Source organism: Lonchura striata, chromosome 2 (assembly GCF_050655825.1).
Source record: "Lonchura striata isolate lonStrDom1 chromosome 2, ASM5065582v1, whole genome shotgun sequence".
Taxonomy (NCBI): domain Eukaryota; kingdom Metazoa; phylum Chordata; class Aves; order Passeriformes; family Estrildidae; genus Lonchura; species Lonchura striata.
This window is the reverse complement of record NC_140704.1, coordinates 120,583,520-120,601,652: the sequence shown is the minus strand read 5'-3', so window position 1 is coordinate 120,601,652 and position 18,133 is coordinate 120,583,520. Positions and strand designations below refer to the sequence as shown.

General features: G+C 40.6%; 1 protein-coding gene across 1 annotated transcript in view; it reads right to left on the bottom strand.

Moving 5' to 3' along the window:
• Positions 1–15,088, bottom strand: part of CLVS1 (clavesin 1) — a 98,134-nt gene extending 83,046 nt beyond the window's left edge. Inside the window, exons 1-2 of the mRNA XM_021555646.4 lie at positions 14,724–15,088; positions 4,165–4,782 (exon numbers count right to left, since the gene is read on the bottom strand). Of these exons, the coding sequence (XP_021411321.1) occupies positions 4,165–4,553 (389 nt within the window). The 5' untranslated portion in view covers positions 4,554–4,782; positions 14,724–15,088. The remainder of the gene's footprint in view (positions 1–4,164; positions 4,783–14,723) is intronic.
• Between the last annotated feature and the right edge of the window lie 3,045 nt (positions 15,089–18,133).

Here is an 18,133-nt window from a genome sequence, read left to right as displayed (position 1 = left end):
TTTTTACGTGAATTCTCATTAAAACTATGTGTATGCATTTGTTCATTTTACAAACCAGAATTTTTTATCATGTAAATTATTTAATTTAAAAAATCATTACATGATCTGTTTGGCATCCTTATGTGTCTTCACTGCTGCACAAATTTGCATTCCAAATAAGGTGCTCTGCAAGCAGTGGTGTAAGTAAAGTTTTTTTGGGTTTCAGGTGGGTTCACACCTTGAGTTCTGATGTAAGTGAAAAATGTTCCTCCCCTGCACTAGTGTACAGTAATATAGCTCAACAGGTTTTTTATCTCCCTCACTATGGAACTTATCTGATCTCTTTCTTTCCTATTCATCTGCTCATTTTAATTTATTTGGTATTGAATAAGTGAAAATGAAGGTGTTGAATATGTGATTAACTTTAACTAACAGATACAAAATATACTATGCAGGACCTAGAGAGAAAGTGATGACATAATCTCTAAGAAATCTGCCTGAACAATGGAGAGAAATCAAATCTATGCAGAAGATGCTAAATTAGTCTAACTCTGGAACCGTGATAGATCTCAGCTAGTGATTTGGCGATAAGAATTATCATCCCCTGTGGTTTTTTCCCTGTCATCAAAGATGTTTTGGTCAAAACAATCATCATTATTTTTTTTTATATGGAAACAAAAATAAAATCCTTGCCAATGAGCTTTGCAGATGTCAAAAAACCCTTGAAATGATAACTGAAGAGCAGGACATGTTTAGCTCTGCACAAGAGCGTGAATCACATGCGAGACTGTGCCCACATTATAGATGAGAATGTATGACACATTTACCAGTGGCATTTGTATTTTAGGAAACTGACTTGAAAGCAAATTTGAGCTGAACATTTGCTCAAAATGGGATAGAGTAGTTAAGAACAGAGTGTATCTAAGAGGAAGAAACTACTGAACAGATGAGATAGGACTATCGCTCAGTGATTTATTAGTGTAATTGTTATTCAGTTCATCTACAAGAACCTTAGCAACAATACTAAAAAGACAGGAACAGTCCAGAAAAGAAGGATGAAGAGTATTTTTAAACTGGAAAATCTCCCCAATTCTGAAAGTAAAGAAGTTAAAACTGTTTAAGTTTGGGCATCTTAAATGTATTGTGATACACTAAGCTAGTGGATTGCTTTGCAGAACATTATTTTTGCTGTGCTGGCTGCTCAGAGGTGTGTTCTTTACCTTGTGGACAGCACACAGTTGTTTTTTCCCTTGAGGACAAGGGTGTTAGCTGTTTTACTTTTCCCATGGCTGAAGGCGAACACAAGAACTTCTGCTGCAGAGTCACTAATGCAGTATCTTTGTACTGCCTGACAGTGACTTACCCTAAAGTGCTGCCTCCCCAGTGAATTCAAAAATAGGTTAAATGTGACGTGGTCAGGACACAAAAGTACAAACATGGGAAGATGTTTTTGTGGTGCATTTAAACAAACATGATCTAGCAGCTTGAATCTGAAGCTGGAAACATTGAGACTGGAAATTAAAACCTAGTTTGCTAGAAATGTCAGGTCTATCAGTTGCATTCTGCTGGCTGAAATTACAAATGTTTTTAGAAATTAACATGGAAATACTATCTTTGATACAGCGAATCCTTAGAAACATCTTGGATCTGATTTGTCCAAGCAGTCATATTACACAAATAATGACATTTCCTGTTAAAAATCAATATATTTATAAGCACAGAAAGTTTTGAGGTTTCTTCAGCCTATTTGACATATGCCAACAGCAACCATACTCCCAGGTGCATAAATGGTAAGGCTGTCTGGACTGAAAACCAATATATGTATTATAGCTATTCTGATTTTAACAGACCCTTTAACAATTGTTATTTTTTTTATAAACAACCCCTCATAAATTAGAATCTGATCATAAAAAAGGGAAGGCACAGCCAATGGCAAATGGGATTAAAGTTAGGAAGCACAGGCTGAAGGGTGAGTTCTTACTCATGCATGTCAACATCACGGCCGCTTCCATTAGCACTCAGGTGAAATGTGATCTTCTGAACATCTTGCCTTTACCAAAGACACATCTTCAGAAAGGTTGCCCAAGATACATTTATGTAAGATGTGCACAATGCCTTTTTGAACTTCTTTGTAAAATTTGTGTTTCTTCTGGTCAATATCCTGCCCCCATGCTGCTTAATAGGACATTGCACTCACCATTTCCTTCTCCTTAACAGCTTTTCCTCTTGTTAATGTCTTTAGACAGCAAAAAAAGATGAGAACATCTATTTACCTAGAGCTCAAATCCTGTCCCAAACTCCTGTTGCATCTGGAGTGCCACAAAATCCCACTTTTTCAAAAAACACTTATTGTTATCTGAATCCACAGAAGATATGAGGCTGAACTGAGGTAAAATTTGCACATGATTTTTAATGTCACTGAGAATTCTTAGAAAGGTACATCCTGTGCTATTTGCTTCAGCTTTTCTTTTTGAAAGTTAAAAATATATTTTCAGAAATATGCAGGGTTGCTTTGGTTTTTACACAATGACATGCACACACACATACACACACACACACACACACACACACACTCATGGATGCAGAAAATATGAGCCAAAATCTGGCAGGAGTCATTATTCTGTCAAAAATTCATTGCAAGAGCCTTAGACACCAGCACTCTCAGCTCTCCAAGAGCAGGACCTGATGTACCAGGTTAATCACAAAGATTCATTTTGTTTAGGGATCAGAAATCCAAAGTTGGCTCCATGTAATACCTAAATCCCTTAATGCAACCAGCAGTTCCACTGTGCTTCTGTCCTCTAAAGCTGATGCTTTCTATTAATTCCAGATACCTGTGCATTCATCTTTCTTTTCAGGACAATTGCTAACAGAAGAGTTTTGTGGTTGAAAGAAAGGCAAACTTGCAGTTCAAAGAGACAGGAGGTAAACTGCTGGCCTATTTGTATTTAATAGGACTTTTATTACTGCCCTCAGTTCACCATTTCACTAAACATGTTTGATTATGCAAAGTTACACTGCTGTATTGCTTTCTGTACATTTATTCACATGCAAATGAAAATCAGAAACATTTCTGAACTCTGCTTTTCACATGGCAATGAAAGGTTTTCCCAGAAAACTTATTACATGAAAAATTGCAGGTGTTATGTGTATTTTTCTCTAATCATTTCTATGATGTAAAATCAAAGCTCCAGTCTATTGATTCCTAAGGATAAGACTTTTTCATCAAAAACTTTGGACCATAACAAGACAAAATCCTACCTGGAAATCATCCAAACTGATGGTACTTAAAACCTGAATATGAATTTTATTCTTTCATATGGTATTTATCAAGATTAAACAGAACACATGGTTACCCTACAACTGATTACACTTCTCCATCTCACCATGAAGTCAGGGAAAATGGAATGGAATAACTTACAAAGATGAGGACAATGTGAACATGATATTCCTGGACTAGCCCCTTTTCTCTGTACCACTTCAAATAGTGAAAGCTGACTAATCACATTAACATTTAAGGACATTTTTTTATAAAAATGGCTAGGAGATATCTTTGTTCATACCAGTCTGTAAATAAATGCCCTGAACATAAAATATGCTTCGTGTGAATCTCCCATTTATCAGACTAACAACACAGAGCCACCAGAGTGTGTAGAAATCTCAGCACAGTTTGTGGAAATAGAGCAGAGGCTGCAATTCCCAAAGTGGTTCAAACAAACAAACAAACAAACAAGCAATCTGTCAGAAAGTCTGAAGATAGAATAAATACTGACAGTTTCTTCTGCACCAGGAGATCTACAAGAATCTCCATATGTTTTGAGACACTTTCTGTCAACCTGTTTGGCTGGTCCATGATACAGCTGAAGTAATTGTATGATAGATATTAATGTACATGTAGCAAAAATACATTATCTGGCTAAAATTTGGAAATATTTCTTAAAAAAAAAAACTGGACATGAGATACTTATATGACACACTGATATAGCCTTAACTCTCAATGGCCCTGTGTCCTAGGAATGAGGATTGACAGGTGATCAAATGAGATGGAAGTTCTAGTGTAATGGAGATATGATTACAAATTATTTTGCTGAAAATGGCCTTGCTGCTTCAAAGATAGCCACAAATATTCCATTACAAGTTGTGTGTGAGTATGTGTAAAAAGATAAGGACACTATCTACATTTACCTACTCTGATCCCAGTTGGCTGCAAAAAGCAGAAGAATCTTCCTGCCACAGTGGTCGCGATTTTCCAGTACTCCTGGAAACCCGTCTGTCAGAGCCCGTTTGATTCCTGGATCATCAGCCTTGAAGTTTTTGAACATATCCAGATTTAATTGGCGGTATTGGAAGTACTGAGCCAGCAGTCTGAAGGCCTCAGTTTGGTGAAACTTTCTGGCTCGGAGAAATCTCAAGATGAAGGCATCATCTGTACGTAAAAACCCAATGTCAGGCCTCGTGATGATCATGTCTCTGACTTGCTGGATATCCTGGTGCAAAATGTCTGGGTTTTCATTCAGTTCCAGGCGGGCTTTCTCTATAGTCTCTGGACTAAGTCCAGCTTGTAAATGGGTCATCTCTGCAAAAACCTCTTTTCCAAATCCTTAACTTCAGATATTTTAGTAGAAGTGCTGATCCCATTCAACTGATGGTCCGCTGAGAGCACAAGCCATTCAGATGCTTTTTGCTATCGAGCTGATATTTAACAAGTAAAAGCAAAGGGCTTTTTTTATTCTTGCAGAGTAACAGGCAGTTCACATGTACTATAATCCATCCAAAGGAAAGTGTTGTTTACTCCACCACTTACTAAAAGAAAAAGAAAATATATAAAAGAAAGATTAAATGTGCATATAAAACTTCTAGGAATGCATTTCTAAATTTATTTAGCCATAAAATTTCTTTGTGTAGGAGGATACAAGTCACATAATTTCAGAATGGATGCATTTAAGATTAGGCAGTCACTAACATCTTGAATGTATATTTCCAGGTTTTCAGAAAAGCAGTCTGATTTATTGACAATTAATTCTAAACTGTATCAACTTGCTATTAGAATATACTTCTCAAAGTTGTCTTGCTGAAGTGTGGGAGTTGCAGCATCCCTAACTTCAAGCCAAGAATGATAACAGCAAAAATAGTAGTAAATTTTTTTCCACCATTAACATGACCAACATTTCAGCTTCCTAAGTAGACAGATTTACCCTCATCATACTAAGTAGAACTGTTTGATTTGGTTTTATCATTTGTACTATCAGCTTGTAGCTCTCTTCAAATAAGATCCTGAGCTGACTGTAAAACTGATTTTTAAAAAACCCAAAACTCCATCAATACCAGGGATAATTTCTACTTTTTGGAAATTCACTGGAAATATTTCCCATTGAGAAGCAATATGTCTTCATGGGAAACTTCCCACAAATAAGGTTCTTGATGTATCCAGTCTGACAGGGTTGGTGTTTTAGTTGAAAAGAGATGCGTTTTATTAAAAATTCCTTTTTTCAGTGTATTGTAGCTTTCCTGAATACCTAGTTCTGAATTTCATTTTGATTTTGGTACATTACCTAGAATTTGCTTTTACAAGTGTTAGAAGAAAATCTGTTTAAGCTGTTATGTATGAGCAAAATGGTACAGTGAATCTCTTACATTTCAGTGACATAATTAGCAAGAGACTGTCATCAAAGTCTGTATAGCTACACTTGTGTGAAATAAGATCAAGGTCTGTTCCAAAGTGATATGTGTGTGAGGAAAGATCAAGATCCATACAATTTTTCAGCCATCACAGAAACAGACAAGTAAACCACCCCCCACCCCTGGCTTAACTGATCTCTCTTTCTAATTTCTGAAAAAGAAAAATGGGTTTTAAAAATTTAAAGGGAATCCCTCAGTAAAAAACATATTTTTTTGTATTTGAAGAAAGCTGTTTGGAAAGTTATGAATTATTTATAGAAAAACAACCATTTCATTCAGCTACTCCCCTGAGTTTAGCATTCTCAGATCAAACAAAGGGGAGAGCAGCAGCCAAGAAGCATTTCTTGGTCCTGGATTTGCTCAAAGTTATGTTGACCTGGAAGTCAATGAGTTCAAGGGATGCCTCATTCAAGGGATGCCTCAGTTCCCTGCTTTGTGACCTTGCATGTTATTGATAAAAAACTACATTTTAGATGCCACAGCTGCAGCCTTAGGATGAAATCACAAAATTTAAATACAGAGTATTTCTGCATATTTGTTTAAAGGACATTTGTGGTGGGAGATAAGCTTTTCATTTAACAACAATATGAATTGGACTTCTTGTGAGTGGCACAAAGGAAAGTTTATTAAGCATCCTCTTTCTGTATTCACTGTGGAGCTGGAGTTGAAAAGAGCTACCTGCAGAGCAGAGTATCTGATGATTGATCAGCCTGGGAAAACTCGAGGAAAGGCAGAGCTGGGAGAAAAGAGGGCTTTGAAAAGGCACTACAGAGTGCAAATGATTCCAGAAAACAAGTCTCCAGGTTTTGAGGGGTAGTCCATGAGTGCAGGCTATTCAATTCTTAAATAAATTAGAGCTGTAATAAAGGTGGATTCCTTATATAAAAATAAAGTAACAGTTATTTTCTTTACTCTTGCCTTTATTATACCAAATTAGACTAATTCCAATGGTATCAACCAAATTCCACTGATGTAAAATTACAGTAGGCCATAGAGAAACCAGGCTAATATTTTGTGACTGAGATCTCAAATTATTTGTGACATCAGCATTGTCTTGCATAAATCATGGGTTTAGTTACAATTGCCTCCATGAGCTAGTTAGGAGACCTAGGGGTATTTAAGGGTGACACTGTCATTAGGGGATTGTGGTGCTAGGATTGGTCCCTCCCTAGTTTTAACAGCAAGTGTAGAGTGTGGAAACTCTTTGGTCCCAAGGGTGTTAAGCAGAGATCTGGAAGCAAGATTACTGGGGTATGCATTAGCTTTGGTTTAGCACTTGGTATGAATTACAACACCTTTAGAGTTCCTCTGGCTTAGAATCACAAAATTGTGGAATCACAAAATGTTTTCATTTGGAGGGGAACTTCGAAGGTCATCTGGTCCAACCTCCCTGATGTGGGCAGGGACATCTTTCACTGGATCGAGTTTTTCAAAGCCTCTTTCCACCTGGTCTTGAACACCTCCAATATCTGAGCATTCACAACTTCTTTGGGAAATTTGTTTCAGAGATTCACCACACTCATCATAAAAAAATTTCTTCTTTATATCAAATCTGAATCTGTCCTCTTTTGGTTTAAAAATGTTAGCCTTTGCCCTTTTACTACAGGCTCTAGTAAAAAGTCTGTGGCCATCTTTCTTGTGGTCCCCCTTTAGGTACTGGACAGCTGCTGTAAAGTCTCCCTGGAGCCTTCTCTTCTCCAGGCTGAACCTCCCCAACTCTCAGCCTGTCTTCACAAAGGAGGTGCTCCAGCTCTCTGATCATTTTTGTGGCCCTTCTCTGGATCTGTTCTAAAGCATCCAAGGATTAGCAGCAGACAGTGACACACGCACACAATTCCCAGTGGTTCATCCATTTTCTAGGAGTTTATGTGAGTAAAACTGTCCCTTCCTCTGCTACTTTTCTCTCTCCCACCTCCACCAACATGCTTCTTTGGCAATAAGGCAAATTCTTGAAAGGTCAAATGCAGTCTGCTCCAGAAGAAAATTATATTTGACTGAGGAAATAAAGTCTGGCCTTTTTTATTGGTTCCTCAACTATTTAATGTCAAAAATTATTCTACTTATTTTAATTAAAGTTTCCTACTGTTTTTAACTAATTTAAATGTTCAGGATTATTCCAAGGTGAGGGAGATACAGTCCTTTCTTGTCAGATGTTGTTGCCAAAAAACTTGCAAATAGTCATTCTAACAGAAGATCCATTTTTAAATGCATTTCAGAGTTTTCTGATAGTGAGCTGAGCTATAACCATGGATTACAGTTATCTATAGATTATCCTGATTATATCACCTGGAACAGACTGCACCAAAATACTTTATTGGTGTGAAGTTATATATTGCAAAGTAATCTAAAATATGTATAAGCAATTTTATCACTCTCAGAATCGTAGGGAAATCATGAAGTTAAGCAGTCCACACTAGCATCATTGCCTTCAAGGAGCCTGATATACATCAGTGAATGATTTGGTTCTCCCACTGCTAACATTGACAATAAATTTAGTGCTCCACAGCTACCCAGTTTAACTGTCACTGCACTTTCTCAAATAGTTCTGATTTATTCTGATTCCCAAGATATAACAGAAGCTTCATCTACATTTTCACCTCCTCCCACACATGGCAATTTCTCCTTCTCTTCCAGTGTTTTGTACAGCTCAGATCCATCTGCTAATTTTTTATATGTTTACATCTTTGTTCAGTTTGGTGCAGGGTTGTTTTTTTTTCCCAAAGAAGATACTGGCCTTCTTTTCCTATTTTGAATATTGCTGCTGTGTATTGGCACATAAGAGTGGGTTATAGTCTCAACAGCTGTTTTTCTATCTTGTGACTCTTTGTTCCCAAGGGACTGTTTGCTCTTCTAACATCTTTTCACAGCCACTTATAATAAATCATCCCTCCAAAGGAACGAAATTCAGCCTTAAATGAAAAAAAAAATTACGTAGTTTTGAAACACAACATACTAAAATCAAAACAAGGAGGGAAATTTCCACCAAAATTGTGGTGCCACATACAATTTTGGCTAATTCGTTTTCAGTCCCAGCAACAGAATGCCGAGGCACTGTGAGTGTTTAGCATGGGTAACATACTGCAAGTGGGATACAATTTTCAGATAAGCAGCTAATATTTTTGCATAATCCTCAAAAAATTAATAATAAAATGATAGTAATATTTATTATACAACTAAAATAAAACTATACTTTTCCAAAGTATACAAAGCACTTTTCATTCAAAGATTTTAATATGCCTTACTGCTGTCTCTTCAGAGACAGCTTCTGGGTCAGCATTCAATCCCTGTTTGCACTGCATGCCCTAGAAAATTGGTCAAAATCTGCCTTTAGTGATGATGGGAATTGTCTGGATCTTTTTGTTCCTGCCCACTTACTAGTCCCTGCAACAACACTTGGTTCTTTAAGCATCTCACATTCATTTGGTCCTTCCCCATCCAATTCAGTTTCAGAAAGATTTTAGCTGTCTCTTAATCTACCAAATGTTTTCCATCCAGTCCAAAGCTATCTGCCATGCGAAATTTCATTACCGCTATTTTCAAACTGAGAAGGCACTAACATTTCATTCTCACCTGGTATTAAGAGGCATCACTGCTAAGGTTTGGCTCATATAATTTATACAGATATTAGCTGCTGAAATCATGCCAGAGAGGAAGGGAGTGAGCAGGGAGGGAGGTAATATAGAATGATTTTATCTCAGAGGGTGGGTGTCATCTCATTAAATTTCTTTTTGAAAAATATTTTGATGTTAATTCTGGAAAATATCTTAGGGCTATGTTCTGCTTAGCAGTGGTTGCTCCATAAGGACAGGCAAGGATTAATCCATACATGTTCCTATAGGAATGGTTCCTATGGCCCTCTGTGGCCTTGTGGTGCCTTTGCAGAAACCTGCACTGGAAGTGGAGTAGTCAGACCTAGAAAGGAGCATACCCAAGTTCCATGAACCAATTTCAAATGAGCAATAAGCAAAATTGACTCTCTTTCATCCTTGGCTGAGGGACCCTGGCATCTTCCACAGATTGTGTGGAGAAGCACAGCCCTGAGTGATTTGCCTGAGATCCCAGAGGACACATTTCACAGAGCTGGGAAAAGATCATATCTCTCCTGAGCCATAAGCCTACATGTGAACATCCAAGGAATGTTTCTTCATCATCCCCTTGGCCCTTTGTCAGACTTTCTCTTATATGTTCATATCTCCCTTGTATTGAGGAGCCCAGAAGAGGATCCAAAACTCCAACTGTGGCCTCACCATTACTTCTCTGTAGTCTTTCCTAAGGGACTAGATTCTCCCAGTGAACATAAATGAGTTAAACATTTTAAGTCTTTCTGCTTCAAGTACTGGTGCTACCATAAACTTCCACTAGGGATTTGTTGTTTCTTGTCATTATGAAAATAGTGAATGTTTCTGACTGTAACAGGTGTGTGAGGAATTTGATGTTTTCTCGCATTTTCTCAGGGTAGACTTTCTCAGCTCACATATAAAAACTAACATTTCCTTCAGTTCAGTAAAAACAGAACATCATGCCTTCCTATTCATTCTACAATCTTTTTGCTAGTTTGAGTTAGTTGCATGTTGCCCTCAGGCTATATCTAAATGTCCAGTGGTGGCAATTTAGCCATGGCACAGAGCAAAACATGGCAGAAACTCAACTGATCTTCACTGCTCTCTGCACAGTATGTAGACCAGGCATGTCTGCAGCACCAACCTAAAGTTGTCCTGCTATTCCTACAAGCTGCCAGTCAGGAGGAGAGACAGACAAGATGGTGTAGCAAATGTAAAATTAAAAAACTGCCCCATTATCTTTTAACTAAAGTGTGCAAAACTTATTAACTACCTGAATATTAAGGAATTGGACTACATGCCAAAGAGGGGAACTTATACTACACAGAAATAAAAAAAATTAAACAAAACAACCTCAACCTCAAGAGTTTGGTAAATTTTTTCTTTAAATCATAGTTTTTAAGTTGCAAGTATTCACCAGTCACAGATAATCTGCAACCCCTATGGGAGCATGTGGCCCAACCTATGGCATGCCAAAGAAGCAGGAGTTTATGAGGAACTTCCATGTCAGTCATAGCACAAGCATCACCAAGCAAAAGCACCCTGGTCACTATGGAACAAAAGTCAGTTCCTCCAATAATTCAGAAACATCTTGCAGCAGAAATTAACAGCATGCAAAGCATGGATTCTGACCCTCAAGCCTCATAAAGAAGCTATATCTAGAAATCTGACAGTACACGATCATAACATTGGTGTCCAAAAATGCCTAATTGCTGTAGGAGTTGTGTTACAACATATGCATAAAGATATACAGAAGAAGGAACAAAACATATTAACAAGATATTCAGTACTGCATGCTCAATAACATGATGTTTATCTAAGTTTTGCACTAAATATTACATTTCTTTTACTCCATGCTTTGGAAATTTATATTCTTTCAAAAATATGAAATGCAATGGTGATATATTACTGTTGACTTCTGTCTATATGTTATACCAGAGGAAAGTGTCTGTGGCATATCATTGTGGGAGGGAAGGGAAGGGAAAGGGGAAAGGAGGAAGGGGAAAGGAGAAAGGGGAAAGGGGAAAGGGGAAAGGGGAAAGGGGAAAGGGGAAAGGGGAAAGGGGAAAGGGGAAAGGGGAAAGGGGAAAGGGGAAAGGGGAAAGGGGAAAGGGGAAAGGGGAAAGGGGAAAGGGGAAAGGGGAAAGGGGAAAGGGGAAAGGGGAAGGGATTTCTTCCCCCAGGAATTAATACAGTCCTCCTGGTTTTCTTTTCTCTCATTTCTACTGAAGTCTGACACAAACACAAAGCACATAGAAACTTCTCTCAAACTTGTAGAAATAAAGCTTAATATAACTTTATAATACTGTATGGGTTTGTTTCCTCAGTGGACAAATGTATCAGACTTCAAGGATTTTATTTCTATAAATATTACTGAGGGAAAAATAAAACTAAGCAAACCAAAATTCCACTAAAGTGTTTGGAAATTCTCAAATCAATGAAGCAGCATTAGATCAAGAGGGAAAGGAATTACCACTCATCTGATGAAAACCATGTGAACTTCTGTTGTTTTTCCACTATGTAAGAGACTAATGTTGCTTCTTTTTTATTCTTATTTTGTTTTGTTTAACTAGTAGCACCCAATTGTCACATCTTGTTTGTGTCTATGCCAGAGAGATGCTATAGTACGAAGCTGTGAGAGAAAATAAAACTCACTTGCCAAGCAATAGCACAATTGCTTCAATAATTGCATGCTTAAGTGAACAACTGCAGGAGTTTACATCTTTTTGAAGGAAGTATTCTCCATCCTTTTATGAGGCTGATCATTACTATTTCAACTGACATAGGCCTTTTTTTGGAAGATGAGGAGGCTGCTGTTGCATATTTCAATGAAATGACGTCTGTGTTCAAGGCACATAGAGTTTAAGGAATTATGACCCAGTGCTGTAGCGTGTATTCTGCAGTTCCTGCACTGCTAAATTCAGTTGCACTGCTTACACTGCTACTCAGTGACACTCAGTGCTGCTCAGAATATCCCATCTCTGAAACAGATTTTAAGTTATAAATCATGATATAATAAATTAAGAAAGCTTTTTTGAAAAGGTTGTAATATCTTTCATTGGTTTGTGTTTGCCTTACAAAAGTCTAATTTTTAGAAAATGCTCAATAGTTTTTAGAGGTAGATGAGTCAACAGAATTCTTAAAGTAATCGTCAGCATAGATACATGACAGCACAAGCTGCCCCTGTAAACTTCAAGGTGGGATACAGACTGCAAATGAGGAAAAGCTCTACAAGGTTATCTGACTTATTATAGGAAAAATTAAACCAGTACCTTGACTATGCAGTGCATGGCATAATACTGTTACATAATATCTCATGTAAATGTTGTCATTGTATTAACTTTTAATACTGGAGATAATCCATGTTATTTTCTGATTACTAAGACAGCACATGAAAGCAGACTATCTGTAATTTAATTTTTTCTTCCAAATATAATCTTGTCACTATTTAGTGATGGACAAGGAGTAGCCATCTGCTCCTTAACTTAATTAATCACAGAGCTTGTTAAAATTGAAAAATCAGCATTTTGAAAAAGGGAAACTCTCTTTCTCCTCTGACCTTCCTTACCCTCTCAGGATTAAACCATTGCAAACAGAATTAAAGTCAGGCCAGCAGCATGCATGGGGTTTCACCAGCTGTTATTTGCTTTGCATTTATCTTCTGTATGAACACCCTCACTTCTTGCAGAGACCAAAACTTCATTCTTTACTTCCTGCAGCAAAGGACCCACACTCTAGACATGATTCACCTCACTTATTCCCTGAACCCATCACTGTTTACCACTAGGAAAGCAATAGAGTTGACTGACCTGGCACATTCCCCCCTCCCTTTAATCGCACATCTCCCTTTGGAATGAGTGCAACTGGTCAAAACAGCCGTCAATTTGCTGAGGAGCAAACAGGTATCTGCTGCTCTTTGTCAAGCTCCTGTATGTCAGCTCCTGGCTACAGCCCTTACTTCATTAACTTAGGTGCCACTTTTAACCCTTTCCTCTGCACACCTCTCATCTCTCCCAGGTCTCAAGTTGGACCTTTCCCTTCCAACTTGTGCTCTTTTCCTTCCTTGCCCACACCTGGGCTGCTGAGCTGATTTTTATAGTCCCACGTCCCCTTTCAGGAAGGATTGAGGCTGGTGATGAAGAAAGAAGACAGGAGGGGAAGAAAGGGCAGGAAAGTGAGGAATGTGGGGAAACAGGGGCAGGGAAGAAAGGAGGCAAGGGAGCAGGGCAGGGAGGAGAGCAGACAGGAAAGGCAGAATGGAGGATGGTAGAGACAAGAGAAGAGAATCAGAGGAGAAGGGCAAGGACGACTGGAGGAAGAAGAGGCAGGATATATAGGAGGCAGGAAACAGTAAGCAGGGCAAGGAGAGGCAAGGGAGACAGGTGAAGCAGAGGAGGGAGGGGAGGTAAGGGAAGTAGAGGCAGCAGGGAAAAGAAGAGAGGCAGGGAACAGGATAAGGAGGCAGGGAGGGAGCAGGTCAAGTAAGAGGCAGAGGACGCAGAGAGTAGGGAGTCAGGGAAGGCATGAGGCAAGCAGTGGAGGCAGGGAACATAGAGACAGGGAAGGCAATGAGAAGCAGAAAGAGGCAGTCAGGGCAAAGAGCATGTAGGCAGCAGGGACACAAATGCAGGAGAAGTAGGCTGGCAGACAGGAGAGGTATGTTGGGAGTCAGGAGGTAGGGGGGCAGTCAGGAAGCTGGGCAGGCAGGAGTCAGCAGCCAGACCTCGCAGGAGGCAGGGAACAGGAGGAGCAGGACAGGCAGCAAGCTGGGCAGGCAGTGTGAAAGAGGCAGCAGGCTGGGCAGGCAAAGAGTAGGGCAGGCAGCAGGCAGAGACTTGGCTGTAAGGAGGCAGGAGATGGAGGGAATAGAGCTGGCAGGAGACAGGGACCAGGACAGGGGGGAGCAGGGCAGGCAGGAAGGGGCAGCGAGCAGGAGGGGGCAGCGGGCAGGAAGCAGGGCAGGAAGGAAGGGGCAGCGGGCAGGGAGCAGGGCAGGCGGGAAGGGGCAGCGGGCAGAAGGGGCGGCGGGCAGGGAGCAGGGCAGGCAGGAAGGGGCGGCGGGCAGGGAGCAGGGCAGGCGGGAAGGGGCAGCGAGCAGGAGGGGGCAGCGGGCAGGGAGCAGGGCAGGCAGGAAGGGGCGGCGGGCAGGGAGCAGGGCAGGCGGGAAGGGGCAGCGGGCAGGGAGCAGGGCAGGCAGGAAGGGGCAGCGAGCAGGAGGGGGCAGCGGGCAGGAAGCAGGGCAGGAAGGAAGGGGCAGCGGGCAGAAGGGGCGGCGGGCAGGGAGCAGGGCAGGCGGGAAGGGGCAGCGGGCAGGGAGCAGGGCAGGCAGGAAGGGGCAGCGGGCAGAAGGGGCGGCGGGCAGGGAGCGGGAGGGAGGCCGGGCGGCAGCGGCCGAGGCCGGAGCTGTCCGCCCCGCGGTGCTGAAACGCCGCATGCCGGGCCCGGCGGGGCTGGGGAGCGCCGAGAGCCGCCCTGCGCAACCCGAGAAAAGGCAAATCCAAATACCTGCACAGCGCCGGCAGCTGCCGTGGGGCTGCGTGGGGCGGCTTTTTTCCCCCTGTAGATGTCCTTGCTGCTGAGCTGTGTGAGCGAGAAAGATCTCCCGGCTCCCGGGTTCCGGCTCAGATCTCTCTAGAAAACTGAATGAGAGAGCGCCAGCTCCACGGGGCTGTGATTTTTTTTTTTTTTTTTTTTTTTTTTTTTTTTTTTTTTTTTTTTTTTTGGTAGGAGGCGTGTGCGCCAAAGCCTGGGTCCTTCCACTGCCGTCCCCCTGGGTCCTAAGCCCTCCTGCCGCCCGCCCGGCCGCCTCCCGGCGCTCCCGGCACCGCGGGATGCGGGCTGGGAGCTCCGCGCCGCCGCGGGAGGGTGGGAAGGGGCTGCTGGAGGCCGGGAGGGCTTAGCTCGGCGGGCTTCCACCCAGCGGCACTGGCTTCACCGCCTATTCTCTAGCGTCGCCTCTTTGCCAGCGAAAGTCGGGCAGAGCACAGCCTTCTGCGGCATTTACAGCAGCCATGGAAAGGTGATCTTAATGGGCCGTGTATTGTCCACGGGCTGCCTTAATGAGCATGGCAGCCTGGGTTTAGAAGAGAAGTTTGTCTGGGTCAGACTTCAGGGACTGTCGTCAACAGCATCCACGGGAAATGTTTAGTGAAGAATGTAAAAAACAGGACAAGCTTCACTCCTGAACTCTCTCAGCCCCTCTTCCAAGTACTTCAGGTTCAGGAATTACCCCAGCAACACAGTGACTGAGTTTTCAGGATTAACTTGTCCTCCTTGAATTCTCACAGTGTCTCCTAGAACACTTACACACTTCTAGGATGTCCTTCCATAATGCCCTTTGATTAGGCCATCTACCTACTTCACAACTGTCTTTCATTAGAGGGATGTCTAAGCTTTAGCTGTGGTGTGGAAAGAGCCAGAGAAGGGAACTTCTGCCATTAATTAGGTTCTGAAAATCACTTTCTGTACAAGCTGCATAAGACCTATATTAAACTGTACTTGGAAGACTTTGGGTGATGTAATGACCAAATTCTTACTCATCTGCTCTTATCAATAGAGTAAATCGAATTAAATGTACCAGCAAAGTGCATTCTTCTTTTGTTATCCCTGTACATTGTGGAGCATAATTCCTGGGAATTGGCAGATTAAAGTAAATTTATTTTCTTGGTGTCTTTGCTTTGGACATGTTTCCTGAATCAGTTACTGAAGGATCTTGTGTAGTGAAGAACTAGGTGGTAAATAATAAAGAACAAATTCTGCATAGGAAATGGCTAAATAGAGTAGGATTCTTCAGCATGGAAAAAAAAATAGAGGTGTAATTGTAGATAAAATAGCAGTGTGAGGTTTTTTCATCATTCATAGTATTTCATAATAAAGAGCAGTGTGAGGAAGATAAGCCAGAAGAATAGCTCAGTATCATTTCCAGTTTTAGGAGTAGGAGAAATGAAACCCACTAAGGGCTATCTTTGATTCAAACAAAAGAACATACTTCTTCACAAAATATTTAGTGAATCTGTGGAATTCATTTCCATAGGAATTCACACTTCAGAAAATTGTAGGACATATCTGTGGGAAAAAAAATCTATTAAGACTCTTTAAACATGAAGTCATAACCTTTGGTTCAAGAAGACCCCATTCCACAAATTGCTGAAGGCTGGAGTAATAGCTGGGAAAGGATGATAATATATATGCTCTGCTCTTATTCTCCACCTTAACCATCCAGTGCTGATCACTGCTGGAGATAGACACTGGGCTAGATGGACCTTTGATCTGACCCAGTGCTGGATTCTCTTATATTCTTACATACAAAGTAGACTTTGAGAATGTGAACACAATTGGATTCCTTTCAGCTTTCCTTCCCCTTAAAAGGGGAAGAACCAGCGGTTTTGCTCTTTTTCAGAGTATACATCCAGAGTCCCTTGCTTTTTAGAGGAAACACCCCAATATTAATGAGCAAAGGCAAAAAGAATCTGTGGGGGATACGACTTGTGCTTTTAGGATAATTTCCATGCAGAACCATTAATTTAACCCACAGCATGTGTAAAACTGGAATAAGAGGGTTTTGCATCCTGTGACCCAACCACATTGACTGGAAGAGAAGAAGCAGAAGCTCAAAGGCCAAGAGCTCAAAACCCTTACAAGAGCATTTGTCCCAGCACTTGATGGAAAAGCATTTCTAGCCCCAGGGAAGTTAATACTCAGTTAGTAAGTAGTCTCATTAGATCATTATTTTCTGCATAGAGATCAGTTTGGAGATAAAAGAATAAGCACTCTGTTTTCATAATCCTGCTCCAAGCTTCCACTCTTGCACATATGATAAAGATTAATGCACTAGCTACTGTAACTATGCAGTAGTTCCCTGGGAATTGTTAATAATATTAACTGGAATGAACAGGACCCTATAAACCAGCTGCCTTAGGCAGTCAAATGAGTTGCCAAATTGGATGTATGCTCAATATTTGGGGATTTAATATTTTTATTCAGTTTAATTGATGTGTTTTTTTCCTCCCTTACTGTTGCTGTTAAGTGACCAGTGCCTGCTGAGGCCCTGGATGATTGACATGTACCACAATACTATGATAGAAGAAAATCTCTAAATATATTACAGCAGGGCCTTATATTGATCCCAGTGCAAATATTCTTAGGTTTCTGTCTCATCACCACTTTATCACTTCTTCATCACTTTCTTTGTACAAAATCTACTCTGTACTCCAAGACCATGCTCCAGGTCATATCATTCTTTGCATTGTCCCAGTCATTACACTTCATCTGACACTACAATCTCAGAAAGAAAACAGTGTTGAAGATATAAAACTTTGAGTTTCATAAAGGTATGTCTGGGACATTAGAAACTCCCTTGCTGGTGTGCACAGACTGGGGATGCCTTTCTCATTTACAGTGTAGAATATACACAGCTAAGGGGAGAAAAATGTGCTGGTTATCGCAGTTTGTCACTGAAGACATCAGAACTGACTGCACACATGGAGGAAATAGGTCACTTTGAAAGGGAGGACATTTTATGAAAAAGAAAAGTAAAAACAGGAATTTGATATTAAATTTATTCTAAACTTAGCTTCCCTACTGCCACATCTATTGATACTCTGTTTAAAAAAAAAACAAACAAACAAAAAAAAAAAACCAAAACAGGGAGAACAGGGAGATAACAAACTTGAAAAGAAAATGTATATTTTCACCACCAGTTGAAAGGATCCAAATACCTTAATTATCAAGGAAGCCACGGAAGGTCAGAGTGGCTGATTGCTCCATAGTTTAGGCATGATAAATAGTCTCTACTCTCTTTACAGCAAAATATTTTGTGTTCACTCTGTTGGACTAGACACACATTCTTTTGCAATATTTTTGACTCCCAAGATGTGACATGAAAGTAGGGGCTAGTCTGAACATTTCTGTATCTC